Here is a 25846-nt window from a genome sequence, read left to right as displayed (position 1 = left end):
GACAGCGGGGGCATTAACAAGCTGTATCTGCCTGTCTCGAAAGGGGCTTTGCCTCCCCATTCACAAAGTGTAGAACCAACCTGCTGCAGTTCCAAGTAGGAATTATTTTTGGCCTTTGACCTTCGGTGATTTCAAATTGGCAACTTTCCACTTATAGCCCTACTCTCCAAATACAACCTGTTAATGTTTTGCTATTCTCTCTCTCTCTCTCTTCCTTCCCTTCCCTTCCCTTCCCTTCCCTTCCCTTCCCTTCCCTTCCCTTCCCTTCCCTTCCCTTCCCTTCCCTTCCCTTCCCTTCCCTTCCCTTCCCTTCCCTTCCCTTCCCTTCCCTTCCCTTCCCTTCCCTTTTCCTCTTTCTTTCTTTCTTTCTTTCTTTCTTTCTTTCTTTCTTTCTTTCTTTCTTTCTTTCTTTCTTTCTTTCTTCTCTCTCTCTCTCTCTCTCTCTCTCTCTCTCTCTCTCTCTCTCTTCTTTCTGTAATTCTATGACTAGATTTTTACTGTGTTTTCTTCACATACTTTTATAAGAGTTTTTGACTAAAGTTTTGAGTAAAACAATTCATAAGTTGCTCTTCATTTACTGGCTTCTTCCTAAGCCAAAACTTCACAATTGTACAGAAGTCCTCACTTCAGGAATCTACTTTTAGAAGTTGATAGAGATCAGTATATATTTTGCCATGAAAACACCATGCCGGAAGCTAGGATGGAACAGGTAAGCCTTTTATCTGTATCACAGGAACCGGGTTCACAGCACTATAGAGCATGACTTCCACCTTATGAGGCTGTCTCTGAAAAAACTGCATTCAGAATTCCAACCAGAGAAACCTCCCACCACAGTAGCCTCTTCCATTAATTTTCTGCTTTCCAAGCTGAGCAGAACTTCCTAAGCAAACCACTGGTACAGGCAAGAGGGGAGTCAGGATAGGAGCTGTGCCCTGGGGATCTAGGAACTGGATTAGCTACTGCCTTTCTCAGACTAATTGGAAAACCAATTACCTTTTTATATGTTTACCGACCACTTTAATTTGCTCTTCGGTGAACTGTCTAGTCATGCCATTTTCCCACTGGATTGCCTGTCTTTCTGTTTTCAATTTGTATGTTACTCTTAGTATATGATATTTATATATATATATAAACCTATATCTTTCATATGGATTATAAACATATTTCCCAGTATAATCATTTTGTTTATGATATTTTTATTTACACATAAAAGGTTTAAATGAAAAAAAAAAAAAATCTTTGAAGCCTCTTTTTCTGGATCGTCTATTTCTATAAGAATGGTCTCCCCCATTCTTGGGGTGTACATATTGTCCCGGGGGCAGGCTGTCAGAATTCACAACTACTTCTTCCTTGCCTTCCTCTGTTATAAAACTGGAAAGTAAAAATAGTAAATGTTCCCTCTTCTCATGCAGCTAAGCGTAGCCAAGTATAACAGCTCTGAAAAAAGAGATGTAGGAAGAAGTCGCTGGGGAGTAAAACGAAATAGTCCACTGTAAGAGAAAGCCTTCTCACCTTTGCTTTTATTCTACTTCGACCAGGAATATGAAAATGTAGCAAACATCTGGGGATCCCCAGGACAAGGACACATGCTAAGGATGGCAGAGCAAAAAAAAAAAAAAAAGAGAAAGAAAGAAAGGAAACACACGGAAGGAACCTGGGTCCTTGACAGCGTCTACCTCTGGACTTTCCTTGTTTTGTAACAAAATAATTTTGTTAGGTGTTGAAGCCGTTGTTTTTGGAGCTTTCTGCTGCTCGTGGATTAAGTCACTCCTACTTTATTTCCCCTCTCAAATTAACTTCTAAAATTCTTATTGCTTTATTTTTTTATATTTGTCTTTAATCCATCCTAATTTATTTTTGAATATGCTGAGCGATATGGGTCCAATTTTACATTCTTCCAGATGGATAACCAGTTGTGCCAGCACCATTTATCAAATCCCACTGAAAAACCATTTTTTTATTGTTGTTTCATGCTAAATTTCCCTATATACTGGGATCTATTTCTGAAATTTTAGTCTATGCTATTGATTGATTTCTTTATGTATGTAATATCGTGTAGATGTGATCACAGAGGGTTCATAGCATTAAAAAAATTATATATATTAATAAAATTAATATATATATAATAAAATTATGTATATTACATATAAAGGCCATTTTATCTTCAGTATTCGCCTCTTAAATATGTTTTTGGCTATTTTCAGACATTCATTATTCCATATGAATTTAAGATCACTTTCTTCAATTAACAGTTAGCCTTGACTTCTATGTAATTATTTTGGGAGAATTGATATTTTTACATCATTCTTCCTATCTAAAAACATTGACTATCTTTATATTTATTCACATCTTATTTTACGTCTTTCAGTCATATTTTACAGATTGCTTCATATCAGGTTCCATAGCTTTCTTGTAAAATTGGTTCCAAAGAATTTTATAGTGTTTGTTGCCATTATGATAGAATGTGGTTTTTTTCACTTCCAAATTTAGGCAATTATTGATTAATAATTATTTAAAAATAGTATGTAACATGCATCAAGTATTATTCTAAGCAGCTGATATATATTGACTCATTTTCTTCTCAACAAATTACAGTTTAAAAACTAAATCACAATCTACATAGAAGAAAATTAAAGCACATAGAAATTAAGTAATTTGTCCAAGCAAGTTACTTGGCCAAGGATGTCACTTGCCACTAAGGGAATGAATGGCAGATCTAGGACTCAATCACAGATCATCTTTTAAATATTATGTTACATTACCTCTGATGTCTATATATTTATCATGTATTCAAGTACCAATTTGCTTAACTTTTATTTTCTTTCTAGAGAGACATGATTTTCATATGTATACAATCAATCACATATTTAACAAAAGTCCTAAATTAACTTTTCCGAAATAATAAAACTTATTTAATTTTCTCCTCTCACAGCAATTGCTGAAATGTCTAAAATAATTTCGAACAGTTATTTGTGAGAGTAGATGAGTCTTTCTTATGTTCCTGATTTCAACTGAAATGGTCCTAGGATTCTCACCATTGAAAATGCTGTTTAATGTTTTCAATTGATCATCTTACATATTTGTTTTTTCTTCTTGTTTTACTTAGTGAGTTTTATTTTAATAAGGCCTGGTTGCTGTTTTATCCCATACCTTTTCATCATCTCCTGATAAAATCATGTTTTTCTACTTTGATTTATTAATCTAATTATTTTAATAGATTTCCTAACATTGAAAAATCCTGGCATTATCACCGACGATTAGTACCACTTTGATATTAATTTGATCTAGCCTATTGTTCTTTTTGCACATTGATAGATTCTTATATGCAAATAGTTACTTAGAATATTTATACATATATTGAGAAGTGATTTTGGTCCCGACAGCTTCTTTTTTGTACTATTTTAATAAGTTTATAATTAAGGTTATGTCAATTTCATAATGTGAATTTTAGTGCTTCCCATCTTTCTGTGTGTGTGTGTGTGTGTGTGTGTGTGTGTGTGTGTGTGTGTGTGGTATTGAATAACTTTGAACATTGGAGTTAGTTGTACTTTGAAGGTTATGCAAAATTCACCTAGGAACCTATTTTTAACTTTTCAGTGGTGCCACTTTTAATCACCTTCCTAATTTCTTCTGAGATAATTGATTTGAGACATTTTCTCTATATTTTGTAATAATAGCATTATGGAGTTAATCATATTTTGGAGTTAATCATATTTCACTAAAAGAAAAAATAAATTCCTTTAGATTTTTAAAATTTGTTGTTAGGAACAGTCCCTTTTAGTTGTTACAGTGTCTCCAGTAATGTCTCCTTACTTTTCTTCTCATTATTCCTTAATAGGAATCATGAGGGGCCTTCCATTTTCTTAGTCTTTTAAAAGAATCAGCTCTTTTGTTTTTAATTTCCATTTTATCTTGGTTGTTTACTTCTTCCCTTTAATTTGGTTTATTTTTCTGATATTTTACTCACTTTTTAAGATGTATAGCAAATTTGGTTCAGTCTTTAAATATATCTGACAATATATTTATGGCTTTCACTGTTTCCCATAAATTTTGGAAGCAGACTTTTATTTATTTCATTGCTTTCTATTGCTCCTTATCATGATCTATGGGTGTCATAATCCACGGGGGAAAAGGAATTTTGTTTATTTATATTTTATTATTGATTTCTAATTTTACTAAATTGTACGATCAAATGTTTTGAATTATAAAGTCTCTTCTTTTCTGATTTTTTTAAATGTTTCTTTTTGTAGCTAAATGCACATTTGGTTTCTGTAACTATTCCACAGAAATATGAAAATCTGTATCACTTCTATCTGAAAATTATAAATGTCCGTGTATACATACATATTATATAAACATACATAATATATATATATAATATATATATTTGCTGAATTTTTATTGATATTGTGTAATTGCTGTTTTATTTTTGTCGTTTGGACTGTCTGATTTTGAAGGAGGTGAACCAAAGTATCCCACAATAAAGGTATTTTAACAACTATTTTTTCCTAATAGGTTTTGCTTTATAAATTTAGTTATTATATTGTTTAATGTACGCAATTTAAGAGCTGTCATCTTTCTTTTACCGTTTATTGTCCTCTTTATCCTGTTTTGTATTTTTAATTGTAAATTCCACCTTTCCTAATTTTAAGACTGCCATCCCTGCTTTCTTTTTGTTTGTATTTACCTGATATATTTTTATCCATCTAGTTATTCTCAACCATTTTTTAAAATTATTTTAGGTTTGATGGTATTTCTTGTAAATACCAATAACTTTTATAACCGACTGAATAGTTTTTGTTTGTGTTAAAATTCAGTGAATTTATATTTCATATAGTATGTAATACAGTAGATTTGATTTCTTCCACCTTGTTTTATGGTTATTAATGATTTTACTTCTTTCCTCTTTTCTTTGGATCTGTTTTTGCTAAATTGATCAGATTGCTATTCATTCCCCTTTTCCTCCTGCTAATTAGGTAGGTCTATTGTGCTTTTTTTATTCTACTAATGATTACCTTCCTTTTCCTGACATTCATATTCAAATACATGTTTTTCATTATTATATGAATGCAAGATAGCAATTATTTCCCTTCACTAAAGCTCTGTTCTATAACTGTTTCCCCTTCTCCCTCTTCAGATTTGATTTTGGAACACCTTCCCTACCTCTTTCCTCCAACTGCTGGATTTTGCTGAGATAGGTAAGTAGTGCTAGTACTAGCCTTTTTTTTTTCCTTCTAGCTGCTCTATCATCATCATTTGGGATTTAATAGCACATACACTGCAAAGTTGGTTGTTCATCACTGTTTCTTCTCTTCACAGGAGTGATTCTGATTCAGTTGGTATAACTTCTTGAGTACTTCCTTACATGGTGTACGTTGGTGATACATTCTCTGAATCTTTGCATGTCCTTAAATATCTTGCATTTACTCAGAGAGCAACGATATCTTCTCTGTGTATAATATCCCTGGGTTGTAAGTTTTTCTCTCAATAGATGTTATTCCATTGTCTTCTGGCTTTTAGTGTTGTAGATGAAAAATTCATTAGTCTTATTTTTGTTTCTTTTGTAAGTAACAATAAAAGTAACTTGTTTTTTTCTCTCTAGAATCTTGTAAAATATGTTTATCTATAAAATTAAAGAATTTTTTAAGGATGTGTTTAGAGGTAGGGAAGTGTGAGAGAGCGAGAGAGAGCGAGAGCGAGAGCGAGAGCGAGAGCGAGAGCGAGAGCGAGAGAGAGAGAGAGAGAGAGAGAGAGAATTGTTTTCTTCTTAATTTTACCTGGAACTTTGTTTTCCATTTTGGGTTATTTCTTCTACTTGGTCTTTGATACTATTAATTTGAATTTCAACAATGACCACCCTCTCTTCTTTAGCTAATTCAACTAATCTATCATATATATTTTTTTCAGTTTGTAAATTATGCTCCACCACAGCACTTAGTTGTTTTTGTTGGTTTTGTTGTTGTTGCTTTTTTTTTCTTTTCGGTATGTAGATTTCTGTAAGTGCTCTTATAAAATTTTTTTATTTTGGTTCAAGTTTCCCTCTCTCATCTCCATTGCTCCTTTTCACGATGAGCTTCCTGATCTGTTTGTTTTGCATCCTATCCCCCTTCCTACATGTTGGGTACCAGGAAGCAGGTTGTTGCTTTCCTGGGGTGCCTTAAGAAATAGTAGGAAGTCCTGTCACACTCTAGGAACAAGCCTTTTCACTCCATGGTTTCCTTAGTTGGCACTCGCATAATATCAGAGTGGAGAAAATGCATCTGTTTAGGTGCCCCTAGCTTGTGAGGGGTCCAGGAAACCAGCTGTTCTTGCAAGGCAACATTCACTCCAGCAAGGCCCATGAGAGAAGTAGGCCAGTCCCTCTGGCACCACAAAGCCACAGCATTCTTTCTGATCTTCACCCTAGGGCATCACCCCATTCAGAGTCTCATCTGGCTCAATGGGGGGAAAGTACCTCACCGTGTTTGTCCTGTTCTCTTCACAAGAGTGATTCTGATTCAGTTGGTATAACTTCTTGAGTACTAAAGCCTAAGAGAGTTCTAGATCTCATTTGCACCCCTGATCACTGCTCAGCTGGGAGGACATAAGGAGTTGGCTGGGAGCTGGGTGGGTGAGGCATCATTCACGTCACCAGCATGCCAGAATCCTGGATACCTATTTACATGAGCATGCAGACTGCTCCTCTAATGTCCTTTCGTTTCACCAAAGAGGGTTATCCTTGGTAAGGGGAAGGTCTAGCATCTGAAATATTTGTATGAAAGATGGACTGGGGCCAGCATGCAGCCCGCTGTGGAGATGCAGTAGCAAAAAATTAAGACTTGCAAATCTACTTTCCCACAAACTACACTTGAACTGGCCTGGAACCAGCAATATCATGAGGTGAGAAGAAGCAGCCATGTTTGTAGGAGCTGGGGGCAGCTGGGCACTGATGATGACAGCAGAAAGAGAAGGCAAATCCCAAAGCAACGGAGAGGAGAGGAGAGAGCTTTTGGGATGAGAAGCACACTCTCAGGGAAGACCCGAGGAGGTGAGTCACACTTAGAAGTCAGCGAGTGCCTGTCTTTGTCAATCTGCTTTCCTTCTTCCCTTTCCTACTTGGCAAATTTGTTTGCTCTTTTGATTTCAGGTATGTATAAACATAGACATAATGCTATCTGTTTTTTGTGTTTTTTTTTTTCAATTTAAAAACAGATGACCTTCCTCCCCATGGCCATTCTATAAATGGTGGTCTTTTCTTATTAAAATTCTGAAATTCATAAGGCCAACCCCAATTATTGACTATTTGGTAAACATTTTCATTTGAGACTGTCCCAGAGATGTTCTTTTCAGGCTTACAGTTCTGTAGAACCAAAGTATTCTTATTTCCAGACATCACCTCATTTTAAAATTCACCCTCATGGCCAAAATTCCTTGTTGGAGTTGATAAGTCATGAGTTTGGTCATGAACACTACAGGCAGTGTACATTGTACAGAGGAAAAAGATCTTTTATTTAATCATTTCTCTAAAACTGTGGGATGATTTCATGCAGCTGTTTTATAAGAAATGTGTCTCAGACCTGACAGGATAAATTCTCTTCAAAGATGAATCAAAGAAAATAGTATCCAAGAATGCAAAACAAGCCATTGTCACCCTAACCCTATCACACCTACAGAGAGCTTTGCAGCAGCTAAAAGAGAAACTATTTCCAACACCTAATAAACCAATGAAGAGATTCAGAGAAAGAGAGAGAGATCTGTGTGAGATCCAGTCAAATTACACACTACTGTGGAAATGAAATCATCCCCACCTTCAAGGTATCTAATGATAACATGTACTTAACAATAGTAAAGCCATAAAAATGATTAAAATGAAGTTTGATAACAGGCCATAAAATTGGTCAATAAAAATTAAAACAGTACAATTTTAGGTTCGAATTCATGTAATTGCGTTAATGGGGCCTCTTCTTATCACTTCCTCCAGCTGAAGGTGCATTTTCCTATGTCACTCAAAGGATAAGTGGATGTAGGACTGACAAGTTGTTTTAAAAGTCCATGGACGAACTAAATTAGCATGATTCTTTGGAATTGTTTCAAGGATCTTTGGCTACTATTAACATTTTTAATCTTTCATTTTTATGATGTGTATGATGTCATGAGCTGTGGCAGGAAGCACATTTTGTCAATTAAATAATTAATCCCACAGCATAACAGTCAGTGATGAAAAATTGACATTTGTCAGGTTCAAAGAAAATGAAAGCCTAGGAGGATTTTTCATTATGCTCGCTGGAGAAAAACATCATGTGATAGCAGACTTCCCTTCTACTGCTCCTGCTACAAACAGTCCCCATATCAAACCGTAGGAAAGCACAAGTATTGCAATGCCTCCATCTCCCTCATCCTCATCGATCAAATCACAAAATCATACCAATTTTATTTCCTAAATACGTCTCCAGGTTCCTCACTTCTCTCTATCTTCCCCATCAAAATTGGCTGAAATTGACTCTGATAAATGAAAGGGCAACTATTACAGTGAGTGGCCTGTTTTCTGCTGTGGCAATTGTACAGAGGTTAAAAGTCTGAGTGCCAGGGCCCTGGGTTCAAGTCCCAGCTCTTCCATGGGACCTCAGGCCTCTCCAAGCCTGGAAAAGTTTCAATCTGTGAAAGGAGGACATTCCTGGGATCTCCCTCAGATGGTACTGCGAGGGTTAAATGATAGTGCACGTGACATGCTTATTAGCACACTAACTGGAGTGCAGTGAGGAATGAGTGAGTGCATGTTAGCTATAAATAGCAGTACATTCCATTTATGTTTTGAATACTTTCTGATCTATGCACATCAGTGAATTGTAGCACCGTCACACACTGCACCTTTGCTTTCCCTTCACCTCTGTTCTTAAACCTCTGCTCATGACTCCATTCAGGGGCCTCTGACAAGAGGCCTCCAATGGCTGCCTCCGCTCACTCTCTTTCCTCTCCTCCCTCTCCTCCTCCTGTCCTTGCTTGGCAAGCAGCTGAGTGATAGTACTCTTTGGCCCCCTAAGAACTTCGGTTCCGGGGTTTCCACAGATGGTATCGCCATGTCATCAACAACAGTCTGCACTGGATTAATGCTGCCTAGGAGGTGAAAATTTCAGCTTGCTATTTTTAACCTGTTTGAGCATCCTCCGCTCTGCCAAAACTGAATGCTTGCTTAGGGTGGAGATGAGCCTCCTCAACGTGTCATGCCACATACGCTGCCTTTTTTTTTTCTAATAGTATTTCACAACGTGTTTTTATCCAATAGGGTATTAAACAGTTATGTTTGTTACAAAAAGCAAGATTTTACATTGGTTTCAGATTGCATGCATTTCTACAAATACCTACTATGTTTTAAATTGTTGAAAAATGTACCCTGAAAATCAATGTCAGCTGCGTAGACAATATGAAAGAAAAAAATTGGGTTTAGAATTATAATACATCGTGCAGTGAACTAAAATCCCGTGATTTAACAAGAGTACATATCTCAAATTTGTATTCTACATCTTCCCTTAAAAAAAGGATTAAAAATCTTAAGCTGTTTTGTCCCCTTTTAACAAATTTGATAACCTGTAATTAGTAAGACATGTTTTAGGGGATGAAAAAAATCTCGCTTTCGTAAATCAAATGAGTCTTCTTTGATGTTAACTCGTTTGGGTGAGTGAACGCTATTTCAATCTAGTTGGTATGGCTCTTTCCACAATGCAAGGAAGAAAAGAAGCATGGAAAATTTGCAAACTTTTGAATGATTTATTGCATTATTACTTTTTCTTAAATTTGTTCCTACCCAATATCAAACTGTTAGTCACACTGTCTGTAAGGTGATTGGAAAAGAATGAATATATTCTTTATTTTTGAAGTTTAATTTATTTTTCTTCATTTCCTGATTAAATTAGCTAAGGGACGCTAAGATCTATGTAAATTGACTGTGTAATAAGAATGTAAGAGGATTTAATTTTTATTAGTAGTAATCTTGCCCACATCTCAGGACTGCATTAGAAGAAGCAAAATATAACTATATTTGCCTAATTTAAAATAAGCTACTGTCTCAAAGCATATAAATTAGTAGGTTTAGGTTTATGAAGTAAAGTTACAGAAGTCATTATTTCACTGGTAGAAAATGCAGGCAGAAAACACAGTGTAAAAATGTTCAACGAATATATGTGACTCACCAAACCATAATGGATTATATGATGGGAAACAAGGATGGTTTAAGGTACAACCTCAGTGTCCTAGATTGCCTGCGAGAGAGCATTTGGAAGGTCTCCACTGCAGGCTCTTGAGTAAACAGACAGATACCAAAAGCCGGGATAGATGGATCACAAGATGATACAGAATAAGAATCCCTCCTTTCTTATGACGGAAAGATGAGGTTCGTCACCAATAGTTCCTGTTCTCCTGGCACCAGTTCTAACTATAAAAACAATGTTCATGAGCACTTTCATGAGACTGTATGAAAGCCCTGGAGACTTGGGTTTCAAGTTTATGTCCAAATGCTTTGGCCATGTGCAGTCACAAACCTCATATATACTATGCATAATATGTATTGAGATAATATAATATCTCAAATTTTGAATCAGAGGATAGGATATGGAACTGAAAAAAATAATCATGTCACCCTGAAGGTAAAAAGGTGACATGGACAAGTTCGAGCAAGCTTGTTTTCCTAGAACAGTGACCTACCTTGTCTGGTGTACTCATCTGCTTCTCTGTGAACCAAATCCTTTACTCTGTTTCCATAAAGCAGCCGTGAGGAATCATGATCGAAAGCTTTCAAGGTTTCACTGGAACTGTAAGACTTCTGTGTTGGGACCCTACACTCCTCATTGTCTGCAGAGGAATTTGTATGCCGCCGTTCTTTCTCTCGTCTGCTCTTGGTCAGGGAGCAGTAAGGCCTCCGTTCTTTCACATCCATACTTCATTCCTTCTGGGTGCACATCAGCCCTCGTTGTTACAAATTATGCTCAGGGTTCAACTCTCATTGGCCTCTCTGTAAAGATACAAGGTTTGCATGATGTCAGCACCACAGCCCCCTAAAGACAACTGACTACATCCTTCTCAATTTGGCGAATGGTGAAAAGTAATAGTATTTCTATCTAAGAAAGTTGCTTTCAACAGGAAATTAAAATTAGCTTGTATTACTAGCAGTTGAGGCACATTTTCTGTTAATGAGAGTTATAGGTCTTGTTTGAACTACTATATATGATTTTTCATATTAATACAAAATAGAAACTTAAGCTCAAGCTTAAATTTGACTCCAGAAACTAGCTAAAAATTGGCTTCAATATGTTTCTTAAATTTTGCACAATAGAAAAGTTTTCTCTTGCAGTATTTCATTCACTCATAAATAAGTTCCCTTTTTCTTACAAAAACTTATACTATTTTTATTCTTTCTCATTTTTTTTTTTTAAAGAGCAGGAACAAATTTGGAGTCTCTTAGAGCAGAAACTTCGTCAAATGCACTGAACATTTCATTATTTTTTACAAAGACGTCTTTCAGAGGGCACAATTTTCATGTTTCAAGGACTTAAATGTCTTGAATTGTGGAAAAAGCTGATTCTTCTTTTCTAATCTCCTTAAAATGCATTTTCCTTTCTAGAAAATGAATTTAATCAGCACTGTCCTGATATGTAAGTCAGTTCAAGTGGCTAATTTGATGGGATAATTTCTTGCAACTGCCAGTAGCAAGAAATAGTTAGAAGGAACAAGACAAATTGTGTTTGTTTGCTTAGGAAGGCTCTTTTCCCCCCAAATTTACTGACCCGACAGGGATGGGGAAGTGCAAGTAGAAAGTCTATCATACCTAATACATGGGGCGTAGCAGACAGGTAGTTGCCCAGGGCTGGTCGCATTTTAAATGGTCCCCTTTATCTTTATTCTTTCCCATTTTGTCTGTCTTTCCTTTTAATCTGAAGGTCCCTAAAGGCCTTGTCTTCAGCCCTGTGGTATTTCCCCTCAAGGCACTCCTTCTTTCCTAATTCACTTTTTTTTTTTTTACTTCTTATGTTAGTAATTTCACAATCTACTCGACACAGATGATTCCTAAGGGCCTCTGGTCTTCTCTTTGGTTCCACATCCTCAGGGCTGTGACTTCTACATATTTTTCTTCCACATAGAGTCCCTCTCCTGAAGAGTCTCTCTCCCTCTTCTTCAACCTCAGCTGTCATCCTACACATCTTTCCACTCTATAATGTGCTTCCAGCATGGAGTCTTGTAGCTGATTCTGATTCTCTCAACACTGGCTAAGCTTACATCTATGCTGTCACCAGTCTTGATTCTTTCTGAGTGACATTACAAGTTCTACACCTTTCTTGTTCAAACGTTTGCCTTCCATTCTGCTATAAGTACAGTGGTGAAACTCTGCGAGCTGGAATGACCACAGCGTTCCCCTATGCTTGGAAATGGTGGACTGCTCCCCCTGCTACCTCTTCAACCAATCTGTACCCTTCCCTACTCATATTGCCGGTAAAGAGTTACCTCACATGGGGGTCCATAGTTCTCTGCTATTGAATTGAGCCAGGCTGTTAAAAGTAGTTGCTAATATTTTAGCTTAGCTGTTGAAACGTATCTTGACTTCCCTACCTTTTTCTTCTAGTCCATGAATCTGATTTAAAACAAACAAACAAACAAACAAACAAACAAACAAACAAACAGCTAATATTATTTACTGACCCCTTCCCATTCATTATCCCATTATTCTCTCTATAAATTCTTCCAATAATTCTTAATAGAAATTGGATTTTTCTTATTGTAGCATCCCTTTCACTTTCAGAGACAATAAATAATTTCCAGGTATGGTGGCACAGACTATTTTTATACAACAGTATTAAAACAAAAATACATCAATTCACTATTTTTATTACAACATACAAAAGTTACATTAGATAACTATTTATTGAATGACTGTAACGTATTAGAGTCTCTTCTATTATGCTGAGGACAAACCATTGAATAAAAAAGTGTCCCTTCTCCCGTGGAGTGTACATTTAGTGGGGTCAACAGGTACAATCTTTCTAATAGAGTGAATAAATATGTCTGAGTTCAAGAAAAATCTTATTGCTAAAATAGTCTCAATCTCATTGGCTGACAGTCCATGTAGACCCCTATAACTAAATGATCATCTAAAAAGCTTGTAATTGGCCAGAAAAATATTATGATTTAATCATTTTTAGGAATAGAGCTTTGAGATTTGAAATCATTATAAAAGTTCCATTTTTTTTTGCCCTAGGTTGACATCTATTTTAAAATAACTACAGCTATATATACACTTATGTATGTATTTTTATACTTTAAAACTGGACTGACTGAAGCAAGGGAAAATTGTTTTTTTTTCTTTGCTGCAGTTTTTGCTTCAATTAGTTTGACCAGGCACTGGTAAATTGTAGTCCACCGGCCAGATCTAAACCATCACCTGTTTTTGTAAATACGGTTTTACTGGAACACAGCACGTGCATCTGTTTACGTATTATCCTTGGCTGCGTTCTTCCTACAAAGACAGAGTTGAGTGCTTGCAACAGCAACTATAGTAAATTGTATCTCCCAAAAAGGTTGAAGTCTTAATCCCTAGGACCTGTGAATGTGACTTTATCTGGAAATAAGGTCTTTGTAGTTACAATCAAGTTAAGATAAGGTCATACTGAATTAGGGTGGGTACTAAATCCAATGACTGGTAACTTTACAAGAAACAGAAGAGGGAGATTGGGATACAAAGACACACAGACAAAAGTAGGCCATGTGAGGACAGAGGCAGAGATGGGAGTGATGTAGCTACAAGCCAGGGAACACCAAGGGTTGCCAGCAACCACCAGAAGCTAGGAGAGAGTCGTAGATTCTTCTCTAGAACTTCAGAGGGACCATGGCCCTGCGAACACCTCAATTTCATACTTCCTACCTTCAGAAATGAAGTATAAATTTCTGTTGTTTTAAGCCACCAAGTTTGTGGTGATTTGTTACTGCAGCCCTAGGAAACTAAAACAGAGACCTGATGGCCTGCAAAGTCTAAACTTACTGTCTGGCTATTGATAGAAAAAAAATTGCCAATGTCTGAATTAGACCATGCATATTTCCATTCTGTCTTGACTTGTCCCTTTGGATCTCTGAATGTAAAGGGTATTCTCTTTTCTATATAGCCCATGATACAATTTTACAATCTGGCAAATTAGATAATCAATACGTTTTTTAACGTAGTAATATGAACATATACCTCACTAGTAAAGATGTGTCCTTGTGGTAATGTTATGAATGTTTATAAATCAATACCAATTAAATGTTAATAAATTAGTAATGCAAAGATAATTTTAGGTATTCTAGAGCTTTACAGAACATCTCTAGCACCAAATATCTGAGTTTTCTTTATTTGTGAAGCAATTCTACAGTGGCACAATAAATTAAGATATAACATTCAAATATACCATCAAAGACAAAGATATTTGGATGTTAGAGATTTCAAACAATAAAAAAGTCCTTTGCATCTGTCTTTCTATGTTTGTACATTGTTCAAACTCTTCGAGGATTTAAACTACACTGTAATGTGTTGCTGCCACTGATAGATTTCTGATGGAAATCAATGATTTCAATGTGACTTCAAAAAGCAGTTTTCTGCCTACTGTCCTGCACTCGAGGCTGAAGATGAGAAGGTTAAAAAACACAGCTGCCTAACTAGTACTAAATTGTTTTAAAGCACTTTGATGGTGAATGCATCCCTACACAAGGAAAAGGGTCACTGCATGACTGTTTAGCATAAAGCATTTAATGAACAGAATCTTAACTGCATCAGTGGGCAGAGGCTTTGAAAAAATGAGGAAAACTATTAGAAAGAAAGTTGACCAAATACTTTTGGTTGAACTGGCTACCACAAGTATACTCGTATGGCAATCTCAAACTGATTGGGTTAATTGTTATTAGCTCCTTGAAAAACCATATTACTAACCATGGTAGTCCTTTGGAAAATACTGCTGGGTCTTAAAGTAAATTCCATTATGTGGTCATTTTTTTTTTTTTTCTCAATCTCTTGCAATATATTTGATTGACTAAGTGAATGGGCAGGCAGTCCCTGACTTAGGGACACTACATTTATGGTGATCACATCTTCTATTTTAAATATATTATTTAAACATGCTTTGAAACTTGGCCAGAGAACCTAACACATTATTACATTGTTTCATAACATGTTCCTAATTCCAAATAACCATTTTTAAATTGTACTTTAGGAAGTAATCTGATTTTAGTTGGATGTTGTGTATCTTTAAAAGCCCTTGAGGCCAATGATTACAGTTTATCAGGCCTATAACAAACATCTATAAAGTCATCTGTACTTCTAAAATTCCAAGAGCTTATGTGTCTATCTAGCAACTGAAATAAAAAGAAATAGCCAAACCTAAAGGATTGATTAAGTAACCTTTTGGTCAATATCACTCATGCTTCCCTTGTTATTTACTGTAAGAATTACAAATTCCTGATTGTCATCTTGAATATCTTCTGTGTACACTGTCCTCCTATCTTTATAATAGTTTGGAAAAGCTCACCCAAAAGAATAAGCAGACATCAGAGAAAAGCTAGTTTACCCCAACTTATTTAGATTAAAGATTTAAATTAAGTTCTTTAAACACAATACTAAAAAAAAGAAAGAAAAAGAAAGAAAATAGCTTTTTCTTATTCACAATTCATATTGTCCCTAATAAGTTACCATTTATGATTTAGTATCAATTATGTTAATCAAACTGTAAATACAACTTTGCACATCATAAAATTTTCAAAGTGTTTCCTTTATTGAACAGCTCTATTGAACACAAGAGGAAATCAATTGCTATTGTTCATTTTAGAGGAAATTTTGTTTCCTGAGGAAATCTACAAATCAAAGAATTGAAATAATTAACCACAAAAATGAAATCATATTTTGGTGATTTTTTTTTTTTTGGTATTGCTAAATTCAAGCAAAACTACAAATTGAGCTTACAGCTTCACACAGAAGAATGCAAGTGAATTTAGCTATCATGTTTGAGGCACAAAGTTAAAACACAAAGCTGAAAAGAAATGCAGGGTAAGACAAATCTACTGTGAGTAACAAAAATAATGCTTGTTAAGAAGACACAGGTACAGATAAAAATAAATATAGTAAATAATTAGTGGTTGAGAAGGTTAAAATGAGGCAGGTTGCTTTCTTTAAACATGATAGGAAATAAAGAGATCATTTGATAGCAATAATACATAAAACGTCAACTTCTGCTTCCAGACAAGATGGAGTAACAGAAACTGGATGTACAATCCTGTCTAAATAGCAACAACAAAATAGACAACATACATGAAACAAAACTTTCAAGACACTGACATGAAGTAATGCAGGATAGTGAACCTTGAAAGATGGGAAATACCCAAGATGAGCCCTTGATTACCTTTGCTCATTGAGAGAATTTCCAGGCTGTAGCAGAGGGAGGAGGAAACCAGGAATACCCCAGGAGACTTCCTAAGCTAAAGAGACAGAGCTGAAATGCTGGTAGAACTGGTGGTAAGAATTTTCAGGGCCAAGTGTTGCAGAAAAGAGAGCTATGTGGAAAAAGAACTCTGCAAGTCTTCAGAGGGTCCTTCTTGAGAATTCAGCATAGTTCTGATCATCACATGCATCTAATGATGCATGAGACTACTGGAGGCCAGAGAAAGAATGATTTGAAAGGATTGTAATGGAATTTCTCAACCTCAGCATTATTGACATTTTAGATGAAAAAAATCCCTTTTGTTGGGGGCTGTTCCATAGTAGGATGGTTAGCAGCATTCCTAGACTCCCCCTAGAAACCAGTAACACTCCAGTCAGGACAATAAAAACATATCTTCAGACATTACAAACTGTCCTTTGGGGTGCAAAATTTCTCCCTAAAGGACCTCTGAATTATAGCAAACAGCATGCAGAGTTTACCCAAGGCCAAGAATCATGTATATTCCCACCAGCCAGATTGGAAAACTTTATCATGTATTAGGTAATATACTCTGTAAGGTCTTGCCTCAGTTGTGGGGAATAATTTGGACTAGACTAAATATTGTTCTGATCCCATCTGAATATCTTAAATGCAAGACCAGAAAGGAGCAAAATATTTCAAAGTAGTTTACCTGTCTAATGTAAAGTTCAAAAATATCGTAAGAATATAAAAATACCCAGCACTCAACATGGTAAAACTCACAATGTCTGTCATCCAATCAAAGATTACTTGGCATGCCAAGGAGCAGAAAAATAATGAGGAGAAAATCAATGACTTGAAACTGACTCAGAACTGAAATGGGTGTTAGAATTAATAGACAAGGACATAAAAACAGTTATTATAAATGTACTTCATATATTCAAAAAATTAAATGGAGATATGGAAGATATAAAAAGAAGATGTAAATCAAACTTCTAAATATGAAACTACATGTCTGAGATGAAAAATGCACTGAAGGGAGTGAATGGCAGATTAGACATTGCAGAAGAAATGGTTAATGAATTATAGTAATAGAAACTACACAAAATTAAGCACAGAGAAAGAGAATAAATAGTATATAAATGAGAGGCAGCACTACTTTGAGAGGCAAGTATAGATGTAATTGGAGTCCATTACAGAGAAAATAGGAGTGAACATTAAAAAATTGAAAAAGATTATAACTGAAAAACTCTCAAATTTGATAAACACTATAAACCTACAGATCTCAGAACCTCAACAAACTCCAAGCACAGGAAGTGTAAAGAAAATTACACCAAGCCATTGATTATGATTAAAATTGTTCAAACCAGTGATAAAGAGAGTCTCAAAGGCAGACAGGAAAAAGGCTCATTACATAAAAAGTTTCCCATTGGAAATAAGGTAAACAAGATGACAATAGGAAAACATCTTTAAAGTACTGAAAGAAAAACAAAAACTGTCACTCTAGATATCTATACCTAGTGAAACTATCTCTAAAAAATGTAGATATAACAACTATTTTTTCAGACATAGTAAAGTTGATCGCCAGTTCTCTCATCACAAGAGATGTAATGGAAGCCCTTTAGGCAGAAGGAAAATGACATCAGATAGAAATATGGATCTACACAAAGGAATTAACATCCATGGAAATGGTAGGTACACAAAGGAATTAACATCCCTGGAAATGGTAGGTACATAGTTAAATGTAGAAGATACTTTACTTATTATATAAATCTCTTTAAAAGATAGATGACCATTTAAAGAAAAAATCATAATTATGGTGGATTTTGTAACATGCGTGATTAAAATGTATTGCAACAGTGGCATAAAGGAAGGAAGGGAAGAAATAAAAGTATACTATTGTAAGGTTTTTATACTATATGCGAAGTGGCATAATATCACCTCGAGGTATACTGTGTTATACTTTAAACCCTAAAGCAACCACTAAAAGAAATGGAATCATAAAATATGGAAGCATAAAAAATATTCAACTAATCCAAAGAAGGTAGGAAAAAGAGGAACAAAGAATATATGGGGAAAGTCGAATACAAATAGTAGGATTATAGACTTAACTAGGTCAATGTCAATAACCACCTTAAATGTAAATGGTCTAAACACAACACTAAATACAGAGATTTGCAGATTGAATAAAAAAAATATATATGCTGCTTCCAAGAAACATACTTAAAAATAAAGACACAAACAGGTTAAATGTAAATGGATGGAAAAAGGGAAACCTAACCTTGATGGACAAATGCCAGTAGGGCTGGGGCAGAGTGAGTGAGGAGAGACGAAGCTAGAGGAAACTGAAGAGCCAGATGCAATGTTTCACAGGGCAGGCCAGCCGTTTCATTCATATTCCACTGATAATGGGTGATCATTGGATAGTTTTAAATGAGGCACTGACATGATCAATTGGATTTACAGTTTGGAAATCACCCTCCGGCTCAAGTGTGGAGAAAAGGGAACAGGGAAGTCTGGAGTGGAAGCAGGAAAACTTGGCAGATTTTTGCAGCTATCAAGGCAAAAGAATGATAGCTTGGGCTAGGGAGGCGTCAACGGCAGTGGGGATTTAGAGAAGTGTATGGACGTGAAGTGGGTGGGGGGTCAGCCGCAAGACTGGTGATGGGTGGAAATGAGAGTGAAGAAGAGGAGATTGAGAATGCCTACCAGGCTTGAGCAGATGGGTGAAGAGGGCCATCTACTGAGACAGAAAGAATACAAGGCTGTTCCTATACACTGTTTAATGTGTACTCAATTCTTGCTATTGTTTAATTTCAAACATGTATTAAGTAGTAATATTTGTCCTTTGCGGAAACTAGAAAATACAGATAAGTGCCCCACCCCACCCCCAATCATTAAAATTATTTCCCTCCTAACATTTTAGTGTTCACCTTTTCAGGTTTTTTTCTATTCATATGTGTGTATATAAATATATATGCATATCATGTATATATATGTGATTTTGTAACCTATTTTTACTTAACATATTGTGAACATTTTCATAGGAGTAAAGATATATTTATGTCTTTATTTAATAAATAATAAACAGGAAGCTTATTGTTTTAAAACTCCTTTTCATGCTTTGTCATGGATAGCAAATAGGCAAACTTAGATAATGAAACAGATAGGAGCAATATACTAAAATAGCTGCTGAGTAAGTGAATGCTGGAAAATTTTTAATTGGAAAATATATAGAACAGTGCCTTAGGCTATAAGAAAAGTGGCTTAAATCTGATCAAATCATTAAAAATTCTTTCAAAATTATTTATATGTAGAAGGAAAGGAAACTGGAAATGAACAAAAAAGAAAAAATATGGATAATGAGGCGAATTTACCCAGTAATGTAAAGTGGGATTACATTCTATTATTTAAAAATAAATAAAGCAATTTACTTGCATAGTTTCAAATTAAAACTGATTCTGTTTTTCTTGAAAAAAAGTTATGGACAATAGTAATATAATACATAATAGTAACATATATTAATACAGCTACGTAGCCTATGGTTACAATGGCATGAAGAAATGCAGGGAGAAGGCCATAATCTCCATACTTAGAATAGATGGGAAAGCGTACTCTAGAATCCAATACAGCTGAGCCAAACGCAGCTTCCTTGCAGGCCTGTAGGGTAAAGTGTAAGTAATCACTCTTAAATTGTCTGCCTGCTTAGACCAACCAATATCCATCATATTTACTTAAAGCATTTTTATGATGGTTTAAACCAGAATCCCGAATACAAAGGCCACCACTTTATTCACCTGTGATTCTGCATGAGCCAGGCCTTTGAAAAATTTGCCAATAATACTATCTGGTTAATAGGGAAAACCCAGGAAACAGTTATGTGTCATGTAGATAATAATGTATTATGCAAAAGTCCTCAAATACAGTTAAAAAACAACCAGATAGACAACTTTGATATCATTCCATGTATTGTTTGGAATAAATGGCATCACAGACTGTCGTGCTACCTTCAAATGAACTTGCCCACCTCAGTGGACACGAGAGCCACAATCAAATACACAATAATAACAATACTTCCATTTATTAAAACACTTTTTCATGTTAAGTATTTTACATGTTGAATTTCTATTTCTAACAATAGCTCATTAAATGTGTGTTGTTTACAAGTTTTACAGATGAGGAACTGTGAGAAATGAACGAAACATTTCAAGTCAGACAACCAGCGAGTGGCTTCGCTGGGACTCACACTCCATACAGTGCTTTTCCATTCATTTCTTTGAAAAGTTGCCAAACCGTGAGATCTGTGTAGCATCAATTCAACATACAAACCTTCCGTCATAATGAGAGAAAAATAAGCAAGCCTTCTAGATGGCTTAAAAACAACTACAGCTTGCTAGATCATAAAATGACTCGATACGTATTCCTGACCTGGTGACAGTTAGGAATACTGTGTTCAATTGGAGGAGGTTCTTAAATGAAGAGCTAATATTATTTCCCTAAGTGCTGGGTATAGTCCTCTCTTTAAGAGTGGATATAAAAGCTCCTGGATGAATTATTAATTTCAATCTTGATTATTTATTGAGTGCTTAAAATAAGCCAGATGGTTTACATATATGACCTCACTTAATCCTCACAGCAACCTTGCTAGGTAAGAATTATAAACCCCATTTTCACATGAGAGAACTAAGGCCCAGAGAGATTAATTGACCTCTCCAAGGACACAGTCTGGAAGTAGTTAAGTGGAATCTGAACACATTTCAGTTTCATTCTAAATCTGTATTTTTCACCACTAGACTCTACTTCCAAACTTTAGAACAAAAAGGGGATCTAAGCAATGAAAAAACAATTTTTTTAAAGTTAAAAAACAGAAAACGAGAGAGAGAGATGACAACAGAGTCTGACAAACTGTGTCAGGATGTCAACAGATCCAATATTAACAAAGTCAACGAAGGTTGTAATATTGAAAATACCACGATATTAAATTTGCAGAGATCACTGCACTGGGAAGGGACAAGTAAAAAGGCAAGTGAGATTGAAGTGAGGAGTAAGAAAGGTAGAAAATTCAAGATGAAGTTAAAAAGATTAAAATACATTGGAAACACTTTCCAGCTTCTTCTTCAGGGAAAAGACAGTTAAGAAATACATGATACGTCATGGTGAGGTTATGTGTTTCAGAAGAGGATACAGTCACAATTCTCTTGTCTCTCGTCCCATGTGATTTAGTTACCAAAGGAGAGTAGCTCCCCTACATCACTGCCATCTTGGTCATATGAATTTTTTGGTATGTCCCATAGTTCCCTGAACAAACGCTCCTCTTACATTGGTTTCCAAGGGGTTCAGGTGGAGCAGACCCCAATCCTGGGGTTGTGGAGCTGCCTGCACAGAATCTTAGTGATTGGTTCAGGAATAGACATGTGACCTAATTCAGACCAGGACATGTGACAAAAGTAGTGGGAATGTGCCTCCTCAAAACCATTGAATGTGGAGTTGCTAATCTGGGAAGATAAAGAGGAGGAGCCTGTTTACATTTTTGTCACCTTGTGGATAGAGCCAACCTGCCACTGAAATGTACATTGAAGAAAACAGACCTCAGAGAGACAGAAATACGATTTTAACTAACAAGTTCTTAGCCTGATTTCTCAACTAAAAAAACCTATACTACTACCACTGGAGAGGAAATACAGAACAGGATTTTGATCAGACAGATCTACGTCTAAAGTCAAGCTCCATAATTTATAATTTATGTGACTTATGACCTTGGACAGGTAATTAAATTCCCTGAGATTTGCTTTCCTACACTTCATTCTCTAAAATGCATATGACAACATCTTTTACAGAGATATTTTGACCATTAAACAAAATACAGTTGAAAAAGCACAGCAATTGGCATATAACATACTATGTATTTGATAAGAACCCGTTATTATAATTAAATTCAAAAACATTGTTCAGTGTCCAAGAATAATGTCCAATGTCATTAGGCTTATCGGAGGAAACTGGGATGGGGGGCGATGTGTAAAAGCTCAGTCCTTTAAGGCTGAGAGCAAGGGATTATAGGTCTATAGTCAAATTGGTATTTGGCTAAAATGTTTGAATAGAATTTGGGTTTTGAGTTTTTATGAGCTTATTCAGAAATCCTACGTCATTAAATTAGAAAAAAAGTAGTTCTCACACCAATAACATCAAAATGAGTTCATCTATAATGGTATCCAAATATTTATGTCTTGGTAGTAGACAGCAGGAGGCAAATACAGGAAGGACTTTGAAGAGGGGCAATAAAACTGATTAAGAGTCTCTAGATTGAAAGATCTAAGTGGGGTTTATTTTAGTAACAACTAGGTGGAGACCTGATCACTACCCACAAGTATTTGGAGAATAAAGGATAAGTGCAGTTATTCATGCCTCTGCAACCCACAGGCAAAATTACTATAATAAACATATCCTCTGTCTACTGCCCACCAGATAGTTTTCATCTCAGTCTGAAAAGCACCAAACCAGCCAAATGGCACTTTCTTCACAGACTCCTGGAAAGCAGGGAATTCTGGTTCAGTGCTGGAGGTTAGGCATTCCCCTGTGGAGTGAGGAGGGAGATGGGGACAGAGAGAGTCCCAAACCCCATTTCCTCCTTGAAGTGATGCTCTAAGGGGCGAGGTCCCAGCCAGAGTTACTTCAGGGTTTCAAAATGCCTTTGCATTCAGTCCTAGTGTTTTATTTACCCAAAGAACTATGGAAACCCTCTTGGCTTGCTATGGATACTGCGGGGGCCGGGTCAGGTCTGGACTCAGTCTCTAAGGATGTGAGGAAAAAGACCAACATTTTCACAGCTAGTCTGGCAAGCAGTCAGCACACTTCCTCTAGAGGATTCAATTCTCTTTAATATTTTTCTTCTTTGGTGTTTATTGTTTGTTTTTAAATGCATTTTAATGCAACACTATCAGGATATACAAACATGCTTGACTAGTATAGACTCACAGAGAAATATAATGTTTTGACATCTCAAGTTTAGTCACACACCTTAAAGTGCATATATAAAATACACTCAAATATTATGACTTTGTATAAGTGCTGCCAGAGAGTCAAGTAAAAATAGAAAAAGTCTATCCAATTAGTCAGCTGTTCTGGATTTCCTGAATGTTTTATATCATAAAGACAAATATGTGCATAATTTATAATGTTCATAAAAATTTTTATGAGTTAGGTACACATGGCCCAACTCAGACACGCCTTGCCATGGACACCTGCTGAGGGGCGAGTGCCCAACACAGCAGCCCAATGAGGAGGTGTGTTTGCTTAAAGGAGTCCCCTTTCAATAATTAGCACAAAGACTTGGGAGTAAGTGGCCCAATCAAAAACATTTGTTTTTTCATGCTGTTACCAACGGTAGTTATAAGCCGAGGCACGGGATTAAAATGGACCTATGCAGCAGATAAAATTGTTGCCTACTGAAGTCTACTGAAGTAGAATTCTTTCAGCACTCTTCCTGACTACAAAAGGGCAGTGCAAGCAAGAGTGTTCTGACAGGTTTCCTTGGTTTCCCATTGACCGCCTGCCAAGTAGAGAAGCTGGACTTTTGCCACTGTATTTCATACCTTGATGGTGCAGTCTAGACAATTGTTAAAAACCACACTTTCAAGGTAAGCTAGTAAATTGTGGCTACTCAATAAATATTAAACCGCAGCAACAATTTGGTGTTAAGTCAATTTGCTCTGTTTCTTGAAAGTAAGGCACTACTAAAATGCAGTAGTCACTGTTGAGAAAATATGATCTAATTTCGGCTACTGTGGCTTTGCTTTAAAATAATTTAACTCACTATTCATCTCATTACAAAATAGTTATGATATCCATTAATAGTTATAGTTATAATCCATGTGCCAGGAGGATTTTAAAATTAATATGAATGGAGCACTAAGGAAAGGACTCTAATTTACAAAAACACCTGCCTCGGGTGACTGCCACTCTCCTTTCCCATCACCTCCCCAACTGGGCATCGGCATTTCTTTCCTAGTCTAGGGGCAGCACTTCTGCAACCAGGAGGTGTATCATTTTAATACTCATTTAATTTTTGGTCCCTCTACTTCTAACTACCAGTAGGGGGCCAATTAGCATTGATTACAATAATTATTTTGCATAATGGACACCTGTCACCTATGAACTGGACTGAGACTACTAACCTAATTCCATGTGGGTCGGCAGGTCGTAATGACTACTAGTTATAATTAGCCTAGACTGCATTCCTCTTCCCCTGCCCCACCCTTTTCCACCTTCACAATCATCATTATCCTCTGTGTATATGTATGTAATGGTGATACCACTTTGGAAAGAAGAAATCGTGAACATAAAGATTTCCATGATTATTTTTGGAAAATAGCCGCATTTCATTGGATTATTTCTACAGTATATAGTAAACATAGAATGTGGAATATATTTTAATTGCTGTGATGTAAATGAGACTTTGGGGTCATGTTACAGAGTGTTAACTGAAAGATCCAGCTATGACTTTAGCATGCCTGCAGGCCTTTTAAATTGTTATGGGAAATTGCAGCATTCAATTGAGTAGTTTCAACACTGAGCTCCCCTAAGGCTTATTACAGATTGGCAACATGATGCCAATTGCAACTAATGTACATAATGCTTTTTTCCTCTCATACTTTATCTAGAGAACGTTTCTAGTACGTACAACTTGAAAACCATGAAACACTAAGCAGATGAAGAACCACGTAATTGAGACAATTTACCATTATGTTATTGGCAGAAGTCCTCAGGTACTATATAACTTCCTTCAGATGGGGTTCAGAAAACCTTGAGCATCAAAATATTCGTCCAATAATAATAATTAGAAATGCATAGAAAATGCCCAAATTATGACAATTTAATTTCCCATTAAAATATGTTGCTATAAACTTTCCATGAAAAATGCATCCAGAGAACTCAATTCAAGAAAGATTCAAGTAGCAAATATCTAGAACATTAACTTATGATAAGATACTTACAAAATGTATTAGAATTTATACACATTTTCATATACGCGCTGATAGTAAGATGGCTGTGAAAATCTGGTTTCTTAAGCATGAGTCAGTAACAACAGAAAAACATATCTCCAGTGTAAGTATGGCTTACTGACCTATCAGGGGTGAATGAAGGGAACCCTCTTTCTTCTCCTTGGGTATGTGAAGTATGGGTCTATGTAACTTGTGGTGCCGAAGGGAATAAGATGAGCCCGAGTCCCCACTGCCTGACTAGATTGAGCCTGACACAGACAGACCATCGTCGTAAGACGTATCTGAGCAGACAGTGCAGAATTCTTCACAGAAAGGGCAAGAGAGATGCCCAAAGTTGTTGTTGGTTCTGCCTTAGCCACCCCCCACCATCGCCTGGATCAGACCCACTTTGGTCAGATCTGCAGAACCCGGGGAGTTAATAACTGTCATCAGAGAGCCTTTCCTTCCTCCTGTTCCTAAACTGCA

At 36.1% G+C, this 25846-nt stretch overlaps 1 protein-coding gene across 15 annotated transcripts in view; it reads right to left on the bottom strand.

The window, feature by feature from the left end:
• TENM3 (teneurin transmembrane protein 3) overlaps window positions 1-25846 on the bottom strand; it is a 2441918-nt gene that overhangs the window by 414310 nt on the left and 2001762 nt on the right. For all 15 annotated transcript variants that reach the window (XM_088793202.1, XM_088793205.1, XM_088793208.1 and 12 more), the window contains one exon: window positions 10678-10984. In XM_088793202.1, coding sequence (XP_088649328.1) covers window positions 10678-10909 — 232 coding nt within the window. In that variant the 5' untranslated portion in view covers window positions 10910-10984. The remainder of the gene's footprint in view (window positions 1-10677; window positions 10985-25846) is intronic.

The sequence above is a fragment of the Rhinolophus sinicus genome, chromosome 16 (assembly GCF_057876585.1).
Source record: "Rhinolophus sinicus isolate RSI-liver-muscle chromosome 16, RSI-T2T, whole genome shotgun sequence".
NCBI lineage: Eukaryota > Metazoa > Chordata > Mammalia > Chiroptera > Rhinolophidae > Rhinolophus > Rhinolophus sinicus.
This window is presented reverse-complemented; position numbering and strand designations above follow the sequence as displayed.